Below are 17,770 nucleotides of genomic sequence, written 5' to 3'. Positions count from 1 at the left end.
AACCTTATAGATTTCAGTCTGCCACTACTACCTTAGGTCTTGCAACTTTTTTTTTTTTTTTTTTTTAACTAGCAAGAAAAAAGAACTCTGGCTCCAATATTTATACTAGAGACCCAGGAGCTTATAACATAGCAGTAAACTGTCTCTTTTGAGAGCTCATCAAGACTGCAGTATGATGGATAGGTTCCTGGGCAGCTCCGTAGTGGTAACGTTCCAGAAGACAGCATTACCTTTTTTTTTTTGATAGAGTGCCTAGTGTTTGCCTATCAGCTCAGGATCTCGAAGCACTTTGTGAACAGTGAGGAATTAAAGTCCTGCCATGGCCAAAACAGATAAATGGTTATCCTTTATCACTGAAGAAAATAAGGCCCGGAGAGGTCAAATGACTTGGTTGCCCTCAAGAACAGCTATAGTCCAGGAGAGTGGGATTTTAGTGCCTTTTTTTCTTGCTGTTGGATATCCTGAAGTTTAGAGATAGGCCTGTGCTTTTTCATTTGCCTTGTTTTTTTGACATAGTACTGGGATTGAACTGACTTTTAACCAGTGTTATTTGTGTCCTTTTCTGTTTTTGTAGGTTTAAAATACAATCCTGCATTCATTGCTGTCTAGAAAATGTCTTACGGATCCATTGATGGGAGTGGATTTGGAAGCAGGAACCCATTTGGAGGCCCTTCGAGACAAGGCTATCAACCTCTCGGTAAAGTATTGATCCCCTGCTGTAATTTATTTTACCAGACTTCCTAGGGAGTGAAGTTGTACTTGCTCGTGTTCGATGTGGCTGATGCGTTTCAGTAGCTAAACATCACACGCTCTCCAGAGGTCATTTCTGCATAGTGATATCCAAAGGTGAAGGCCAAGCTTTTGCTGGGTTTGATTTGTATCAGGACCTGAGGGTGTAATGCGTCTTTTTGTTTGCCATCGAAGAGCAGTGCTGCTGTGGATTTTGGAGGCTTTTCTAGGGGCTTAGAGAAGAAATGGGGCATGTTCTCCACACCCGCATGTCTCTGCCCTCATCTTCCTAGCATCTTTGTGCAAAGGTTGTCCCAATGGTTACCCTCTGGCTGGCTGTAGGTGCATTAATGATGGGGACAGATGGGAGAGGGCTGTGCTTCCAGAGTGGGTACTCAACTGCTGGGGAGGCTACTCTAATCTGAGAAATGTGTTCAAATGTGGCAACAGGGAAGCAAGACTTGCTCAGAGAGCGCTGAAATCATGAACAGTGTTTTGCAAATGGCTGCAAATTCTGCTTTTGTGATGTGTTTTTAAACAAAGACCAGATTTACTCTCCTTACCTGTTCTCTCCTTCCCCCAAAGGACTCTAGAAATGCTAAATTAGAAAGACAAAAGCAACCAGATATCAACCTGTATATTTGCAGCAGTCTCTAAAGCACAAGGTAAAGCTATGCTTCATAAAAAAACAACTCTTAATACAATTGTCATAACACAGGGAGCAGCTAATGATTATAACCTCTAGTTGTTGAAGATATTTGCTCTAACGTGGCCCCTTCTTGACACAGGCAAGTTGTAGGAGGCAACCTTAGCCAGAAGAACAGGATGGTGGCAGCGGTGGGTAGAGTACTGAGTTTTCACTAGAGCCTAGGAGCTTATGTTGAAGGGGGATACTTGCCGCGCTCTAACTGACAGGGACCAGCGCACATGGTCATGGGCAGATAAGGCCGTGTCTCCAGCTCTCAAGATGCATGCCAGCTCCCAGCCCAGATGGTGAAATGCAGTAGGGCTGTGCTTGCTTTAGCTGCAGCATCATCTTACATTTCATTTTGAGACTGGCTCCAGCTTGCACAGCAGCGCGAGGCTGCGGCGGCTGTGGCGGTGGTATCACTGGAGGTTCAGACCTCAGCAGGAGCATCGGGATGTGAGACCTCTGTAACATGGCAAAGGGCTGTGTTTTCACTTGGCTCCTGGGAAAACGTCACCCTTCTCTTATATTGCCTTCCGTTTCGGCAGTGCTATTTATTAAGGCAGCCTGACTTTGGTTTCTGACTTGTCAATGTTGCAAACGGTCTTTGGGAAGTGTTTTGTTGTCTTGCGAATAGCTGCTCCCCCTGGATGGAAATAAAAAGGAAGTGTAAAGGTTCTATTGGTTTTCTGTTTTCTTATGAGTTTTAGCTTTGCAGTTTTTTTTTTTTTTCTTCTTCTTAAAACAGGGAGCAGGTATTGAATGAAGCACGAGTTGTCTGTTCAGTTTTAAATAGTGTTTTTCAGGGTATTCTACAAGGAAAAATTAAAGGCATAAAGGAAGGAAGAATGGGATATCTGGGCATAATAAAAGCACCATAAGAAAAGAGAATCAAAATGCAGGATAAACAAACAATAAATCTCAATACGTTGTAGTTTTGGTTAAAAAACACGAATAGTTATTATGCTGCACAAAACAATTTTTTTTTTTTTTTGATGCGAATGCTCGGACCAACTGAAGACTTTTGAAACCTGTAAATATTTGAATAGGTATCCCATTGCGCTCAGGTCACCTATCATTTTGTGGCTACCTGAGGTGACCGATGTAACACCAGGGCCCTCCTCAGTGGATTGTGAAAAAGCAAAAGCAGATGGAGAAACAGCAGCTTTTGCCAGACAGCCAGGCACCTACCTATAGATCCTATTTCCGTCACGGAGGGCGTTGCGAGGGGACTGCATTGCACCCATCGCAAATTGGGCTTCCTGACCTACTTCCCACATAGCAGAAGGAGGCTCCAGCCCCTGAGACAGCAGCCGAGATGGCTTGCAGACAGTTTTGCCCTGGGTGCCCGTGTCTGAATCAGCGATGCATCACCCGAACCCGCTCCCTTTAATCACGGGAGGCCCCGTAACGCATGCACACCGGTTACCTTTCTTTGCAGTCTCCTCAGATATTGTCATTAAGTAAATGTCAGGAGAGGGTAATGTGGAACGGGGCTCCTGCCCCGTGCTTCTGCAAGACGGGTCGCTGCCTCGCTTAGAAACGCTGCCCACTGTATTAGCTCACGACACGGCTGGAACAAAAGAGCGCGGCCTTCCTGCACTCGGACATGTGTGGGCTCACCGAATGAGCAGCCCTTGATGGATATGTTCTGTGTGTGCTTGAAAACACTGCTCTTCACTTTGTATCTTAACAAAAATAGATAAATTGGTACCAACATCCCTGCAGATGGTTTCCATCTGCCGTCATCAAACAGGAGCGTGTGGTTCAACGTAATGTTCAGACGGCAAACGGAAAGCCCTGAGACCCTACAATAACTGGTATGGACGATGCCGGTTAATAGCCTTACAATAATAAATCGGTACGGATGTCAGGGAGGAAGAGCAAGCTGGTTTCAGTAGCCCCAGGCACCCCAGGAGCTTGCGACTCCGTAATTACAAGCGTCTATACAGTGGGAAAGGGGGGTGGGGGGAATCACTGCAGGTTTTGTTTTTGAAGTCTTTAATTTCATGAAGGAAAACAAAGAAGAGGCTCGGGGATTTATTTATTTATTTAAAATAAAGTGTGGTACTACCAAGAGAGTGTCTTCTGTCCTATTACCTGTTAGTCTATCCTGGCTGCTCTTCCTCTGCACTGGCGTCCTAACACACTCACCAGGTAAGAAAAGACAAATCACTTGAAGACATTTCCCTCACCCTGAGGTGATAGGATGATGGATGGAGTTGCGTGCTGTTAGTGCAGCACCACTCACAGAAGCAGCATGGGGAAGATCTCCAGCTCTGTGGTGGTTGCTCTTGTTAACCAGAGAGATTAGAGAGATCTACAGATTCCTTGTGTAGAAGTTTTGGAAGGAATCCCAGAACTTCCGAGTTTTATGGGAAGTTTGGGTAGCCTGGGACTCCTGCATGTCAGATGTTCTCGTTTAAACTCTGTTCTTGATAGAGTTGCTAGATAGGCAGGAATCCTGGACAAACCACCATACAAGTTTTTTTTTTTTTTTTCCATCAGAAATTTCTGTGAGACAAAAGGGATTGTCCTCAGCAAAAATCAAAAGTTCGGCCACCTTAACCGAGGACCATCGTAAGGTGTTTCACAAGGGAGACGAGCAGGACTGCTTGAAATATAGAAGCTTTTGGGAGCTGGCGATGCCTTCGTGCTGCCACTGAAGAATGGTGAGGAATATCAGGTAGAGGCGTGAGCAGCATCCCTGCTCTGCAGCTGTGAGCTATGGCCTGCTCCAAGCAGTATCTCCATCTGCGCCTTGTTCTGCTCCCCAAAATCCACAAAAAACCAAATGTTCCCATGTTTCCTTAGGGGTGCTTTTCCAAGCATCAGCTGTGTATTGGGTGTTGCATGGTGAAGTTAGAAAGTAGATGTGAGAAAGGGCAGACAGCATGCTCTCAAAAGTACCTTGAAAACCTTTTTTCCCTTCTTCTTTCTTTTTTTAACATCAGAAAGGAAAAAAAAAAATGAAATGACTTCATACGAAAATTTTTCAAGTAGCAAACGAGACCTATCTGAAGTAAACGGAGACCAAACACTGTACCACAGCGGGACTTAAACCCTGAAGTGTTAGCACTTTTGAAGCGTGCAGCACGCACACTCTGCCATGCTAGACCTGTCCACCTACAGCAGGCTTTTTGCGAGGAAGATGAACAAAGGCTGCTGCACGCAGGAAGGCACAGAGATCAGGGAATTCAAATAGCTCAAATTAAAATGCCACAAGCCAGGAAATTTTTAAAGCTGCTTTTATTAACCTCACTGTGCCCTGGGCATTAAAAGAGAGATTTGAATGGCTGAGGGTAATCTCGTATTCCAGAGGTGCAATGTTTTTAGGTATGGTGGGGCTCAAGGGAGTGAGTGTTGAGTCAGTGGTTAATTTTACTGTGGTTTCTTTGAGGCCGTTTTTCCTCAGGTTGCTCGTGAAGATAGCATGTGGGACACTGGCCAGAGTCGTACTCAAGATATATCGCGCTTGCTGCTCTCCCTTTGTCTACTAGGTTAACCTAATCTTCTCAAAGAACAAAATTAGACTGGTTCATACAAGTTGTTCTTGGCAGTGTTCTCTGGGTATTTATCACCTAATTATCATTTAGATACTCAAAACTGATTATTAAATAATTTGTTCCAGCATTTTTCCTGGAATCGGGTCTATAATTTTTTGTTCTCCCCTCTGTAATACCTGCTTGCCACTGTGGAATACCATCTAACTCTTGGATGAAAAGTCCCACGTAAGCACTGGTAGTGTTAATGCACTGTAACAGTATTTCTCTGGCAGCCTGAGGAGCCAGGCTCGGTTCCCTGAGCTGAATTCTGCTCCAGGTTATGCTAAATCTAGGGCAGGTAATCCTCTGGTACTAAAGGTAGAAAGGCTCAAAGTTAGTGCAAGATGCTTGCAGGATCTCACTGGGGATGCTGTGGCTGTAGCAGTTTGGTGGCAAATGCGCGTAGTCCCTTAAGGGAGGTAGTGGGTTAGATGCCTGTAGAAAATCAGGGAGTTCACCTCTTGGTTTTCACCTCTTGGTTTCCCTTCTCTCCTTTCATGCGAAGACTTCCATGCTCCTTGGCCTGCTGGGTAGAATCGTTGCTGGTCGAGCTTTCATTGACAAACTCAAGAGTGCCCAGTGTCAGTGGAAGGTTCGTCCAGTGCTTACCCCCACAGTAGAGTGGAGCAGACCGTATCGGTGTGCTGCCTTCTCTGGTGAGTTAACGCTGATGCTGCTGAGAAACCGTGAATGCCATTGACCCTGCCAACTAGGTTACCTTCTTTCTGGATGCTGTAAAGAAAGGGAAGAAGAGCGCTCTCTGTTCCTGTCCATCTTAACTCCCCATGCGGGTGTGTTTGAGCCTCTCCAGTCCTATTTTGCTCTTCTCATCCCGGGTTTGGTAAGTGGCTCTTTCCAAAAAGCAACCTTAGGGTTTGATGTTGTATATAGGGTTGTGAAGTTGCAGGGTTCATGGATGAGCATGTTGCCTTGGAGGGGGAGCTCGCACCAGCTGCTTCTGTTTTGCTGGTGTGGGAGTGTCGGGAGCTCTCCTAGAGGCGCCGGTCAGGCGGATAAAGCTGGGGTAGACAATCTGTGGACAAGACTTGCTTAAAAGCTGGTGTAGGAGCAGCCGTGTTTCAGCAGCGTGGCCTGGCGACGACACGGAGCTTTGCTGTCTCTTGTTGCAGGTGTGGGGCTGACGGCAAAGCACGTGAAGGAATTCGCCTCCGGCTTTGCGTCTTGATACTGCAAAGCACTTAAGCACGTAACAAACTCCTAAGTACACAAGTAGTCCCACTGTGGTCAATTAACATTAAGCAGGTGGTTAATCCTTTCGCTGTACTGGGGCCTGAATGCTGCCTTGGCTTAATATTAACTTCCCAAATGACTTTCAGTGCTTTATTAAGGCAACGCTGAAACCTTTGGCCATTGCAGCGGTAGCCAAATGGCTTGGGGGATGAGCTAGCTCTGACTGTGGCGACTGTATTTGTTACTGAAAAAATGAGAGACCTAACCACGGGCTTAAGCCTCCCTAGCATAAAGTACTATATAAAGAGAGAATAAGATGAGAGCTTCCTCTGCCACACGGTTTCGCTTTGCCCAGCATCTTCTCTCTCCGCGCCTTGCCCTACTCGTGTAGTCTTTGGAGAAGGGCTGGGAATCCCACATCTTGTGCCCCCTACTCTGTGCAAGGTCTTTTTCTATGGGTGCTTTCTAATCTACTCTCAAATTTCCAACCATAGGGGAAGTCATCTGGGAACAGGGAGGCTGGGCCCTGCCAGGGCAAACTTTGCTTTATTTTTGTTGTATCTTAGCAGTCAGCTGCGGAGCTTGGCAAAAATAAATGCAAGGCACTGCAAAGTGTACTCTCTGCTTGTAATAGTAAAAAATCACCCAGTGGGTGAGGGGCAGAGAGGATTCTGGGATATAAATTTCTCCCCGAGTTAAAAGTGGTGGAAGAGCAGAATGAGGGAAGAACCAAATCTCTTCCTTGAGTCTCGAAACTGGAGAGCTGGTGTGCAACGTTAAAGGTTTTCCAAAAGGTGAAGCCTTTACAGCTGCACCCTGGTCGTGTTCAGTAATATAACCAAAGCGTGCATTTCGGATGGAGTCGCTTAAGTATATAATGGAAGTAAAGAATTAAAGTGTAACCTCTGTAGCACCTTTTAGCTGGGATTTGTAGCCTGGTTCACAACTATTAATCCAAAGGTACCACCTGGTCTGTAAAGAAAGTGATATTGCCTCTGTTTTATACAGCACGAAAAAGTAAAACGGTTTGTCAAATGTCGTGTAAAAAGTCAGCGTCTCTGAGAATCGTAATGCCTGACTTTCGCTTCTGACTCTTCGGTCCTGCCACATTGGAAGAGTTTTCTTAAATTGAGGGGCAGACTGAAGTAAAGGACTCAGGAGTGATATGAAATAAGTCGTTAATTGGCCTGTAATGAAGAGCAGGTCCAAGCCTAAAGAGATAGAGTACTAAAAATCGTAATAAGGTGATTTCCCCCACTAGACAACTCCGAAAGCCTTTTATGGCATCCACCGAAGAATTGTTTCACATTGCTTCTTTGCTTATTGCACAAGACTTCAGAACATTAAACATTTGTTTCCTTCGTCCGATTTCAGTAAATTTAGCAGATAGTCTCAGTTTTGCATCCAGTTCTTAGAGAACTTAGCAGTGATTTAATGAATTAATAAACCTAAACATAAGAAAACATATTAAAGAATAATGAACAGCTTATTTTATAGAAAAAGGAATTGCCAGGAGAATTAACTTTGAAACCAGGATTAACTTTGAAGTTGTTTGTTTTGAAAACCTCTGCCCTTATCCCTTTTAGCAACTTTAACATTATAATAAATGTTCCTCTGTAAGCTCAGTGTTTCAATGAAGTTAAGTGGAAAATGCATTTATATAACCAGCAAAACTAGAAAACCCCATTGGAGTAAATAAATGTTTTAATGAAATATGTCAGGGTGAGCTGTACAACCTCGTAGCACTTAAAAAAAAAAAAAAAAAAAAAAAAAAAAAAGTAAATACACTTACAAGGGACAAGGGGGGAAAGGAAACCTCTTGGGTAAAGATCAGCTTTTTTTTTTCTTCTAGCTTTTGTATTTGCTAGTCATCTTATCTTTGTCATCCAAAGTCATCTTACCATTAACGTGTAAAAATCGTACCTGGTACTTCCGATCTTTAAAGCAAAACCAGCAAACAAAACCACAGGCCTCTCCTTAGGCAGTATTCAGCTGGAAATATATTTAAACATCTCATCCTCTCTGAATAGCTTGTTCCATTTTCCACCTGATTACAGTCAAATTAGGAGCAGTTTAAGAAGATCCTCTGCCTTCGGTCAGTTCATCATATTGGCGTCGATACCTTCATAGGGAAACCAAAGTGGCGTGAACATGCTTGTAGTTTCCTTCGTCTCCCAGAGCAAGTGAGTACCTTCCCACGAACCCCAAACCTGAAGTTCACCTCCTTGGATGTGTTTTCAGGTGGAAAGACTTCCCTTTAGCAGCAGAGACTGTCCTGTGCTTTAATTTCAGCTCCTCAAATCAGTGCAGCTCAGTGCTTGCACTTCTGGCTGTTGCAGCTCTCCGATCCCTGGCAGGGATGGGACTGACGCCAGCCGATAGCCAGGGGCTTTCCCTTTACTTACGGGCAGAGCAAATGCAACTTGTATTTTATTATAAGAACTCGCCTCCTTCTTCTCTACAGTTAAACACTCATCCTCTGCTGTCGCTGCACATGAAGCTTGTAGCAGTTCTCATATAAGCTGTTTAGGCCCGAACAAGACACTAATACTCCTGAGATTTCTCTAATACTGTCAGTTCAATCTAATTCTCATTTGCCACCTTCCTCAGTCCCTCAAAGGCACTTCATGAACTCCAGTTAGAAAAGCAGAGTGGTCTTTGCTTTAGAGCACTTGTCCAGCTAGCTCTAACTGAATGCTTGGCTGTACTGTGAAATTCTTGCAAGTGCTGCAAGCCTTTGTTAACAATCTGTGTCTCCAGCGCAGATTTGGGATCCTGTTCTTTGCATCCCCTTCTAATGCTCCTGCCTCCCTTTTTCCTGGGATCTTGCAACTCCTTTCCTTTGACGGGGAGAAGCTCAGAGGTGGCTGAAAACAGTAGCTCCAGGAGCGGGTTGTCATTGCTGGACCAAGTTTATCCAATCTACGTTGCATTTTTGGTCCTGTTCTTTAGAAGATGCAGTCAATTTTGCTGCCCTCACGGCTTGCTGAAGGCTCTCCAAGCTTTTACATGTTCACAGCAGGAAGCCAAGACCTCCAGTGAACCTGGAATTAAGATTTGGCTTGACCTGTCCGAGGTTGGGTCGACTTGGGGATGTTAACATGCAACAAGTAACGCGATGCGTGTTCTGTCCCCTCTGTGCTGACCTCCTAGTTAGCGCTGTATCATCACCAGTAAATTCAGGAGTGCCCATGAGCATTGCTGGACATTGAAAGTAGAGTTAGAATTGTCCCTGGGATGATTTTGTCATGTCCCAAGCATTTCCCGGGTGTGATTCGGACATTAGCCCAGCCCAAGGAACGCTCCCCACCGTTAGCGTGGGATGCAAAGCCAGCTTCATGGTAACGGTGTCGCTTTGCAGGGATTTTTTTTTTTTTCATGCAGGATTTCTGCTCGTGGTTTTGTTGGTAGGAGTGAACAAATCTGCAGAAGTTGCAGCCTGGAATAAAGTTTGCGAATGGTAAACTTAGCCTGTACCACCCGCGCCGTCCTAGTGCGGGAAGCGGGGGCCGCCGGCGAGGCTGAGCTCTGCGCATCCCGCCGAGGCCGGGGTGTATTTACTTTGCCGTCGCAGGGAGCAAAGAAATAACAATAATAATAAAATCCCTGCATGTAATTCTCAATGACAGCGCTATTAGCCCACAAAAATGTCACACTGAGTAAATCAGCCTGATGGATGGATGGATGAGTCACCTGAACGTTACCATCATGCCGGCATCTACCCCGCGGTGTGCCCGCTGGGAAGGTTTGTTTGAGCATCCCGCGAGGTGATCCTTAGCTCGGAGGCCAGGGCTGCGCTCTCACCGCCGTCTCTGGTCTGGAGGGGGTGCGAACGCGCGCCACGGTACCCGCTTAGGCTTGAAACACGTTGTTTAAAAAGCGGAGTGCAAGGACCCTGTTTTCTGCCCGTCAGCAAAACCTCCGTGCGAGAGCGCAGCTCATAACTGAGCAGGAGTCATTTACTTTTTTGGGGAGCATCAAGCTTGTGTACCGCAGAGGAACGAGAAACTGTTTGCTTTGAAATCTGAATTTTAAGGTTCTGGACTTAGAAAGTCATGAGCTTTCAAGTCTTATCACCTCTGCCACAGCTCTATAGTATGGTCTTGTGCAAATCTCTTTATTTTCTCTATTTTCTTGTCTCCTTCCCTTCCTGCCCTCTAGTATTATCTAGTTAGTTAAATCCCTAAGGTCAGAGATTTACCTATATCTATTTTCCTGTATCTATTAGAATAACAGAATTTAGCATTTTCTGTGTGCATGTGGGTGTTTTTTTTTTTTTTTTTCTTTTCTTCTACTTTGAAAACCCTAACAGAATTTTCTAATGTTTGTTCCTGCCAGCAAAATGGGAATGGAGGATTTATGTAAACTCTTTTCCAGGTAGCTGCTGAAATACTGGAGTGGTGGATTACTGCTCTAAAACCTCAGTACAAGGATAGGTTTATTTGCACCAAGTGCCCGTGTTCACTTTTGTGCATTATGCGGTGTGCACACAGCTGTCACGAACTTAAGCAAACAGAGGCTAGACTGAGCGGGAAAGAAAGAATAAAGCTTTTATCCATGCAGCCATTCCAGAAATATCACCGATAACTCTCCTCTTCCGACTTTGACTTGGCGACAGACTGGCAGCTGGAAGTGGACAGGGATTAAATATCAAATATGAGGAAGGAAGTGACAGATGTAAGCAGGTAGGCTGGGGATTAGGGTGAATTACTGTGGCTAGCAAGCACTTAGGAGCAAGGAGGGATTTTAAATTGGACATTAGGATGTGCCTGTTGCAGGAAATCTCCCCTGAAATTCTGTTAGACTTCACCTGGGATATTTGTGGTTGGAATTCGTGAGCACCTTTAGTGGCTGATGATGTAGCTAAAGGTGTACGCCTGGGGTGGAAGGAGCAGCTTGAATAGGTTCCGAGATGGGCAAGTGATTGCTATAGGTATTTATAAAACCCATTTCCCATTGCTTGCCAATCCCAAGCTGGATAAGAGAGAGTGAAGGAGCAGCACCGAGAAATAAATCAAAGCCCTGCTGGTTTATACCTAAGTGAGCAAATGCAAGTGAGCTTAGCCAGAAAAATAGTGCAAAGTTGATTGCACTGACAGCTCTGCTTCTGCCAGGCTCGTGCGCGGCTGAATCACATCACGATGGTGCGGAAGGCGACTGTTGCTCAGAGCCTCAGCACGTGGACGGGGGACAGCTCTGCCCTATTTTCCTGTTCTCAAAACGAATCCATTGCCTGTCAGACCGCTCTGGCAATCATGTCCTAAGGTCTGAAGCTGGCTAGATTTCCATGCAGAAGGCGCTCTCCTTCCCATTCACGTGTCGCGGGGTTTTCCTGCGTCAGGTTGCTGGCAGCGCAAACGCTGTTGTGTGCAGTCACATTGTGGAGCAGAGCCGTGCTTTCCCGTTTCGGACTTTTTGGTTCACTCTACAGCTTTCCGGTGGACAGAGCCGACCAAGCACAGAGCTATTTCAAGCATAAGTGAAGCTTGAAATTTAATTTTGCTCTGAAAGACACCATGAAGGTATGGCCTTCTGGTCACTGTGTAAGATTTGAATGAAATCTGCTTATTTTCAATCCAAGAACTGAACAACTGATTCAGTCCTACAGTGATAGTCAGTAGATAAGGTCTGGAGACCTCCTCTTCTCGCCTGGCTGTGCATACGGACATATTTTATAAGTGCTAAAGTGCAGCCTTCCCATCTCTTTCCACCTCAGTATTTTAGAGTTGTTATTAAGTCCTGATTGTTCCCTTAAAACAGGGACCACTTTAGTCAGTGCAGTTTCTTGGCTTGCGATTCACAGGACTTGCTGTCATCTATCACTGGCCTTACTTTTAGCTCCCCTGTCCCTGTCCTGGGCTCATCCTTCAGAGCAGCTGCACGCTCTGAAGGACTTTTGAACATCTCCACAGTAGGAACCAACTCAACAAGATGTAAATTTGCTTTTAAATTTTAAAGGGAGTATTTCAACAAGCAAAGCTTACTAGTGGACGATTATCCCTTTTATACATGCCAACCCCTTGTCTTGGCAAAGGGGAGGGACCAATACGCCCTTAGGAGTGAGCACCAAGTCACCTTTGAGATGCCATCTGGGAGAAGACACCTCTGAGTGTCTCCTCCCAAGAACCTCCCCAAAAATGCTGTCTTATATCCCAACTCATGTTTTACAAATTAATTTTCTTAACTACATGTAATTTGACATCCCACATTCGATCAGCTAAATGTTAGCACGTTTGGAGTTGTGGTTCTTCTACGTTAACATGACTATGTTTATATTATTATTATAGCCTAAATTGCTGCCAAAAAAAAAAAAAAATACTTACTACTAAAGCAGATTTGGGACCGCTTCTACACCTAAGCTAGTATAATAACATCATATTCCTTCCCTAATTAACACAAAGCTACATAATTGTGCTTGGGTAAAACACAGGGTCATCCTACCTATGGGTCCCTTCTTCATGCCAAGTAGAAAGGACTACCCTCAGCAAGCTAGGGTGGTGGGGTCTGATTCTTTTCTTGGCACCAATCCTGGGAAAATCGGTTAGTCACTACTCTTTAAGCTATAAAGAGCAGGGACTATCACAACCTGTTTGTGGGATATGCCATGTAGTAGGTGCGTTTTACTCTGTAGTTTCCACACCTTCTTACTTTTTTTGCCTGAATTGACTCTCTTTTAGAGAAATCCCTGTGTTAGCATGTTTGAAGGTCAGTGACCATTGTCATCCACGTCCCTGACCACTATTTCACTGTTGGGTAGAATGACTTTTTTTTTTTTTTTTTTTTTTGGTGACACTGGTGTGGCTAAAGATGGGGAACGCTCCCCGTTGTTCAAAACTGCCGAGCAGCTCCTTTTGGCAAGGTGCTGTTTTTCATTCTAACTGGGCTTAGTCGACGTGAAATCCTTGATAACTTCTGTGCCTGGCAAAGACCCATGGTGCTAGTGTAGTGGCTGGGCATGCTGCCATCTCACCAGATGGATGGGAGGGCAGCGGCCGGTCCGTGGTGGAACATGTTGTCTGCTTGGCAGTACGCAATGCAATTCCCAGGTGATTCGCTGCCCGCTTCGAACTTAAAACACGCCCGAGGTCTGGCTACACGGATGTGCTGACGTGGATCCAGCTCTGTGCAGCAGTAACGTAATTAAACAGCAGGGAAATAACTCTGACAACCAATTTTGTAAGCTGGTGGGGCCTTGCAAAACATAGCAGTGAGAAGTTCCTCACCTTGGTCCCGTTCTTTGAAATGCGCGTTGTGAGCTTGGCTTGGGGTGTCCTCTCCTCCGGGCCACAGGGCAGTTTCGTGAAACATCTTCAGATGCGTCACATAGCAGCATCTTGGTGGGATGTTAGTGTTTCTCATCTGTCTCAAGCCTTCCTGTTGTTGCCCGCTGTGTGACGATGCTGCTTTGTTTTTAGGAACGTGTCATAAGTACGTTAAAGGCGCTTCAGTTCCTGCTAAACCCAACGTTTTAAGTGGGAATTAAGCCTGCAGCATGCTGACGTGGTAGGCAGGTGATAATTCTTGTGACTTGAATTGGGAGCTACAATACAGAGATGAAAATATTCACAGTGGTCACTTCACAGCTTAAATCCCATTTTCAGAAATGATTTTAAGGTCAGATTTCACTGCTCTCCAGGCACCTGATGCTGCAAGTAGGGACGTAGGAGTGGATATCCAAAGCCCACTTCTGCTCTGGAAGGCTTTTAAGGGTCTTCTGAGATACTACCTTTCAACTGAAGGCTTGTTTATAGCTAGTCAAACCAGAGCTCCTAAATCTCTTGGAGCCACAATCGCCCAAGTGCTAGCCACAGCTGGGGACCTCACTCCCACTGATTTTCCTGCACAGTTTCATGCTGAAGTAGGATTCAGCACCCTGAAATATTTCTGTGTGTTTCACCAGTGATTGCTCTGATTTTTTTTTTTTCCCCTCCCCCTCTGGGGAGATTTGGGTTTTCAGAGTTGCAGAGAGCTTTCTATAGATTTGATTACAAATTTCCATAGTGCAGGCACACACGGGGACTTTCTGTTTGCAGAGGGACTTCTTTTCTCCCCCAAATTCCTTTGCTCAGTGCTTTCGTGGAGAGCAGAATCAGACTGAAGAACTGACCCCAGCCGCACCACATAAAATACTATATACCCTCTGTTTTTTCTACTTGCCTAAATAGGGCATCTGAGTGCCTTGGCTATGGCTGCAGTAAAAAAATAGAGATACAGCCATTGGGGTAGAGGGACTAAAAGCTACATTTAAAAGATTGTAGAAAGTAATTAAACCATCTTTTTAGACTGGGATTTGCATGGGGCTGTGGACACGTGGGGAAACAGGTCTGTTGTGTATGAAGCTGTGCTGAGGCAAGACCGTTGGTAATCCCGTTCCCCAAAATAGTTTTTGAGGGAGGAGAGTCAGCCCCGGGCACCTGAAAATTTCAGACATATCATAAATAGCCCCATATATGGAGGCAACAGAAGTGATGGGGCTGGGCAAAATGACACTTCTGTACAGTTTTCTCTCACTGCCTTTATTTTTCCCCTACTTCTATAAAATCATATAAACCACACCACAGATTTATAAAGAAGACTTACTATGTAGTACAGTTTGCAAAGATTTTGTGTTTATGACAAAATGCCGCACAAAACCTTTCCTGCAATCCTGTAGTAGACAATATTTCAGATCTATTTAATGTAGTGCAAGAGTTAAGCAGGTTGGGAAAGATATGAATTGTCTGGTTCTTTTGCTAAACTGCTTTACTAACCAGACAGTGGCCAGATGGTTATGCCTTTGACTAATACATAAATAATACCAAGCTAGGATCTAATAGCAACAGAATGGCTAAAACTATGCAGAATGTATTTTTATATCTACGTAGCGGGTGAGCATGCATGGATATGTGTGTATATGTATGCTCTTAAAAAGTAATTTGGAGTTTTCAATTGTACTGTTATTTTATGACTCCTCTTTTATGGCCTTTTAGCGAAAACTAGGTGTTTTCTTTTTTTTTTTTTTTTTTTAATTTCAGGCTTGTTAACAGAATTTCAGAATTTTCACAGAGATTTTTTTTTTTCTCTCCATAGAGTTTTCGCACTTATTGCTCATCAGTGTTGGAAAAGAAGAAAAAAATGCCTTGTTAACATCCTGACAGTGAGAAAAAATGTATGCTTATGTACAAGAGTAATATGAAAATAGCCACTATTGCAAACAAGAATTGCTTTCTGGGAGACTGAACTTCCCAGAGTTCAGAGGGTTGCAATGCTTTGCCTAGGCAACTCTCCACTGTTATAAGTTACCATTTCAAATAATCTGTATTTATGTTCCAAAATAGCAGAGATGCTTTAGGAGATTTCACCTGTGGATGCCCAGTACATTAAGTCTCAGCATCATCTGCTTTCTCGGGGATTGGGGGAAGGTGGGTGGAAACCGGAAAGCCAAGGGTGCAGAGTGTGATTCTGCAAGCTGCTGGTGTTGAATGCCGAAAACACTGGGTGTATCCAATGCTCGTGTAGCATCTTTCCCCATCGGGAGGATATGGGGAGGCCCCCGGAGAGCCACTCACTACTCTGTGCGCTGTCCTGAGAGTAACAAATCTATCTCAGTTGCGTTCTCAAACATCTGCGATCAGGCCAAGGCGTGCAACCTTCGGAGGTGGTTTTGTGTGACGCCTGGCATCACTGGTGTCTATCGAGATGAAGGATGTTAACTGAGTAGTCAACATGTCTTCTGTGAGTATATCTTGTTTCCCCTCACTCCCTCTGAATTTTGTCCTGGGTAAGAATCCAGTTTTTCTTTTGGCTCCATTTGAGGACATCTGGTTGGTGTGAGGAAGGCTACCTGCCTCGGTGTTGTTCTCCAACCCTTTGGTTTCGGTTGAATAGATGCCCTCTGATCTATCTCGTGTTGTTGCTGCGTTTTACTTCTTCCAGTCATGCCCTGGTACCTCTTCAAAGCAGAGCGGAAAGGGGGACAGGATAGCAGGCCAGCGTTGAGTCACATGCTGGCTAGTGCTGGTGCCGTCTTGCTTTCCGGCAACACGAAGTCCTACTACCGCTTTTTGGGACTTTCCTGCTCCGTGACGTTCACATCAGGATAGGAGTGAGTCTGGCAGGGATACCTGTTGGTGGTGGTGGTGCGGTTGCACCTCAGCCTACCGCACAGCATTAGCTTTGTGCGATTTTTATGTCTGTTCTTGGCAAAAAACAAAAGCTGGTGTGCTTTCGAGGAGAAATGCTGGATCTTTCTCTTGCTTTGCAGTCTCTTTCCTATCTATTTCTAAAATTCCCACCCCCTCGGTATCCATTGGTTTTAGACACAGCAGGGACTCAGCTTCTTTTCAAAAACATTTGCTTTTCTTAATGGTGTTTTGTTCTGTTGTTTTCTCTTCCTTCTCTCCAGCCTTTTCTCCTCACTTGCCCGTGTTGCTTTTCTTGGCCAGGTTTCCCGAAGCGAAAGCAATGACATTGTTTTACAGTGCTGTATAAATACTTTTCATAGTTTGGCACGAGCATATTTATGTTCGCTTTCTTGTTGGTGCAGACTGCAAATACGCCTTGTACTCAAACCCGACTATTAATCTCCGATCGCCTAGAGCGAACTCAGACTACACGATGCAGCTCCTCAGGAGGAGTGGGCGTTGCAGTCCTCAACTGCTGAAATAAACTGTTCCCTCCATTGAAACAGGCACTCACGTTGTTAGGTTTTAGGAAATCCATTTAATCTTCTGATCTAAGATTGGGATCGTTACTTATAGGCTTAGATGGATTGTCCTGCATTGTACTGTGGGTAGGAATACATTACGGAAATCCTTTGCCAAAATGAGATGCATGTCTTTGATAGTCTTGCGAGTGAGCCGCATATTTAGCATGGCAAACAGATTTCCTCCGTCATCTACCTGCTGAAGGGTATGCAAGCTATGGGTATTGCTCTGGATATAACAGGAACACGCCCTCCAGTGAGCGTCCCCTTGGCCGAGGTTATCATAGCTATTTCTCATAAAGCTCTGTAGAAATGCTACATATGATGTTTACTGGCTAGTTCGTTGTCTTGGGTTTTCACGTCCTGCAGGCGCCATCCAGGAGCTGAGCGAGCTGGGCTCTGCCCGTGACTTGCCAGATAACCTTGACGAAGTCCGGCATCCCTTCTGCGTCTTGCTTCTTCCACATGAAGGAGGGGAGGGTGGAAAGGGTCATCGGGGCTCACTCGGGAGCTTTCCCTCCCTGCTGGTATGTGACACCTGCTGACAATTTGGAGGGGGATGGCTAAGAGACCAGCAGAAGGGCTAGGAGACTTTGTGCTCTGTCATATTTCTTGGTCAGCTTTTTTTTTCTTTTTTTTTTTTTTTTGGCATATTGATTTACCTAGGATAGTTTTCAGTAGTTAATCTGCAGTTGAACAGTGATTGTGTCAGTTCTTATAAGTTAAGTAGTAAAGAAGGGGTAACCTCTAAGGAAACCTCTGGTAGCAGGAAGACGAAGGTAATTCAGCAGCCACTGGTCCTAGTGGGTTATAAAACAGAGGTCCTGACAAATACTTAAAAGAGCAAGGATGTCACATTCCAGCACGAGAACGATCTCAGTTCCTGGGAGGAGGCTCTGCCAGGCCTTTTAATGACCCCCAGTGGCGGAGATC

At 44.9% G+C, this 17,770-nt stretch overlaps 1 protein-coding gene across 43 annotated transcripts in view; it reads left to right on the top strand.

Moving 5' to 3' along the window:
• Nucleotides 1–17,770, top strand: part of TSNARE1 (t-SNARE domain containing 1) — a 482,568-nt gene that overhangs the window by 113,282 nt on the left and 351,516 nt on the right. For all 43 annotated transcript variants that reach the window (XR_011139363.1, XR_011139365.1, XR_011139361.1 and 40 more), the window contains one exon: nt 575–697. Coding sequence is in view for 37 of the 43 variants with exons in the window: in XM_068933469.1 (XP_068789570.1) it covers nt 613–697 (85 nt within the window). In the remaining 6 variants the exon portion in view is untranslated. The remainder of the gene's footprint in view (nt 1–574; nt 698–17,770) is intronic.

This window comes from Struthio camelus, chromosome 2 (assembly GCF_040807025.1).
Source record: "Struthio camelus isolate bStrCam1 chromosome 2, bStrCam1.hap1, whole genome shotgun sequence".
NCBI classification, from domain to species: domain Eukaryota; kingdom Metazoa; phylum Chordata; class Aves; order Struthioniformes; family Struthionidae; genus Struthio; species Struthio camelus.
Note: the sequence above shows the minus strand (reverse complement) of the source record. Positions and strands in the feature narration are given on the sequence as shown.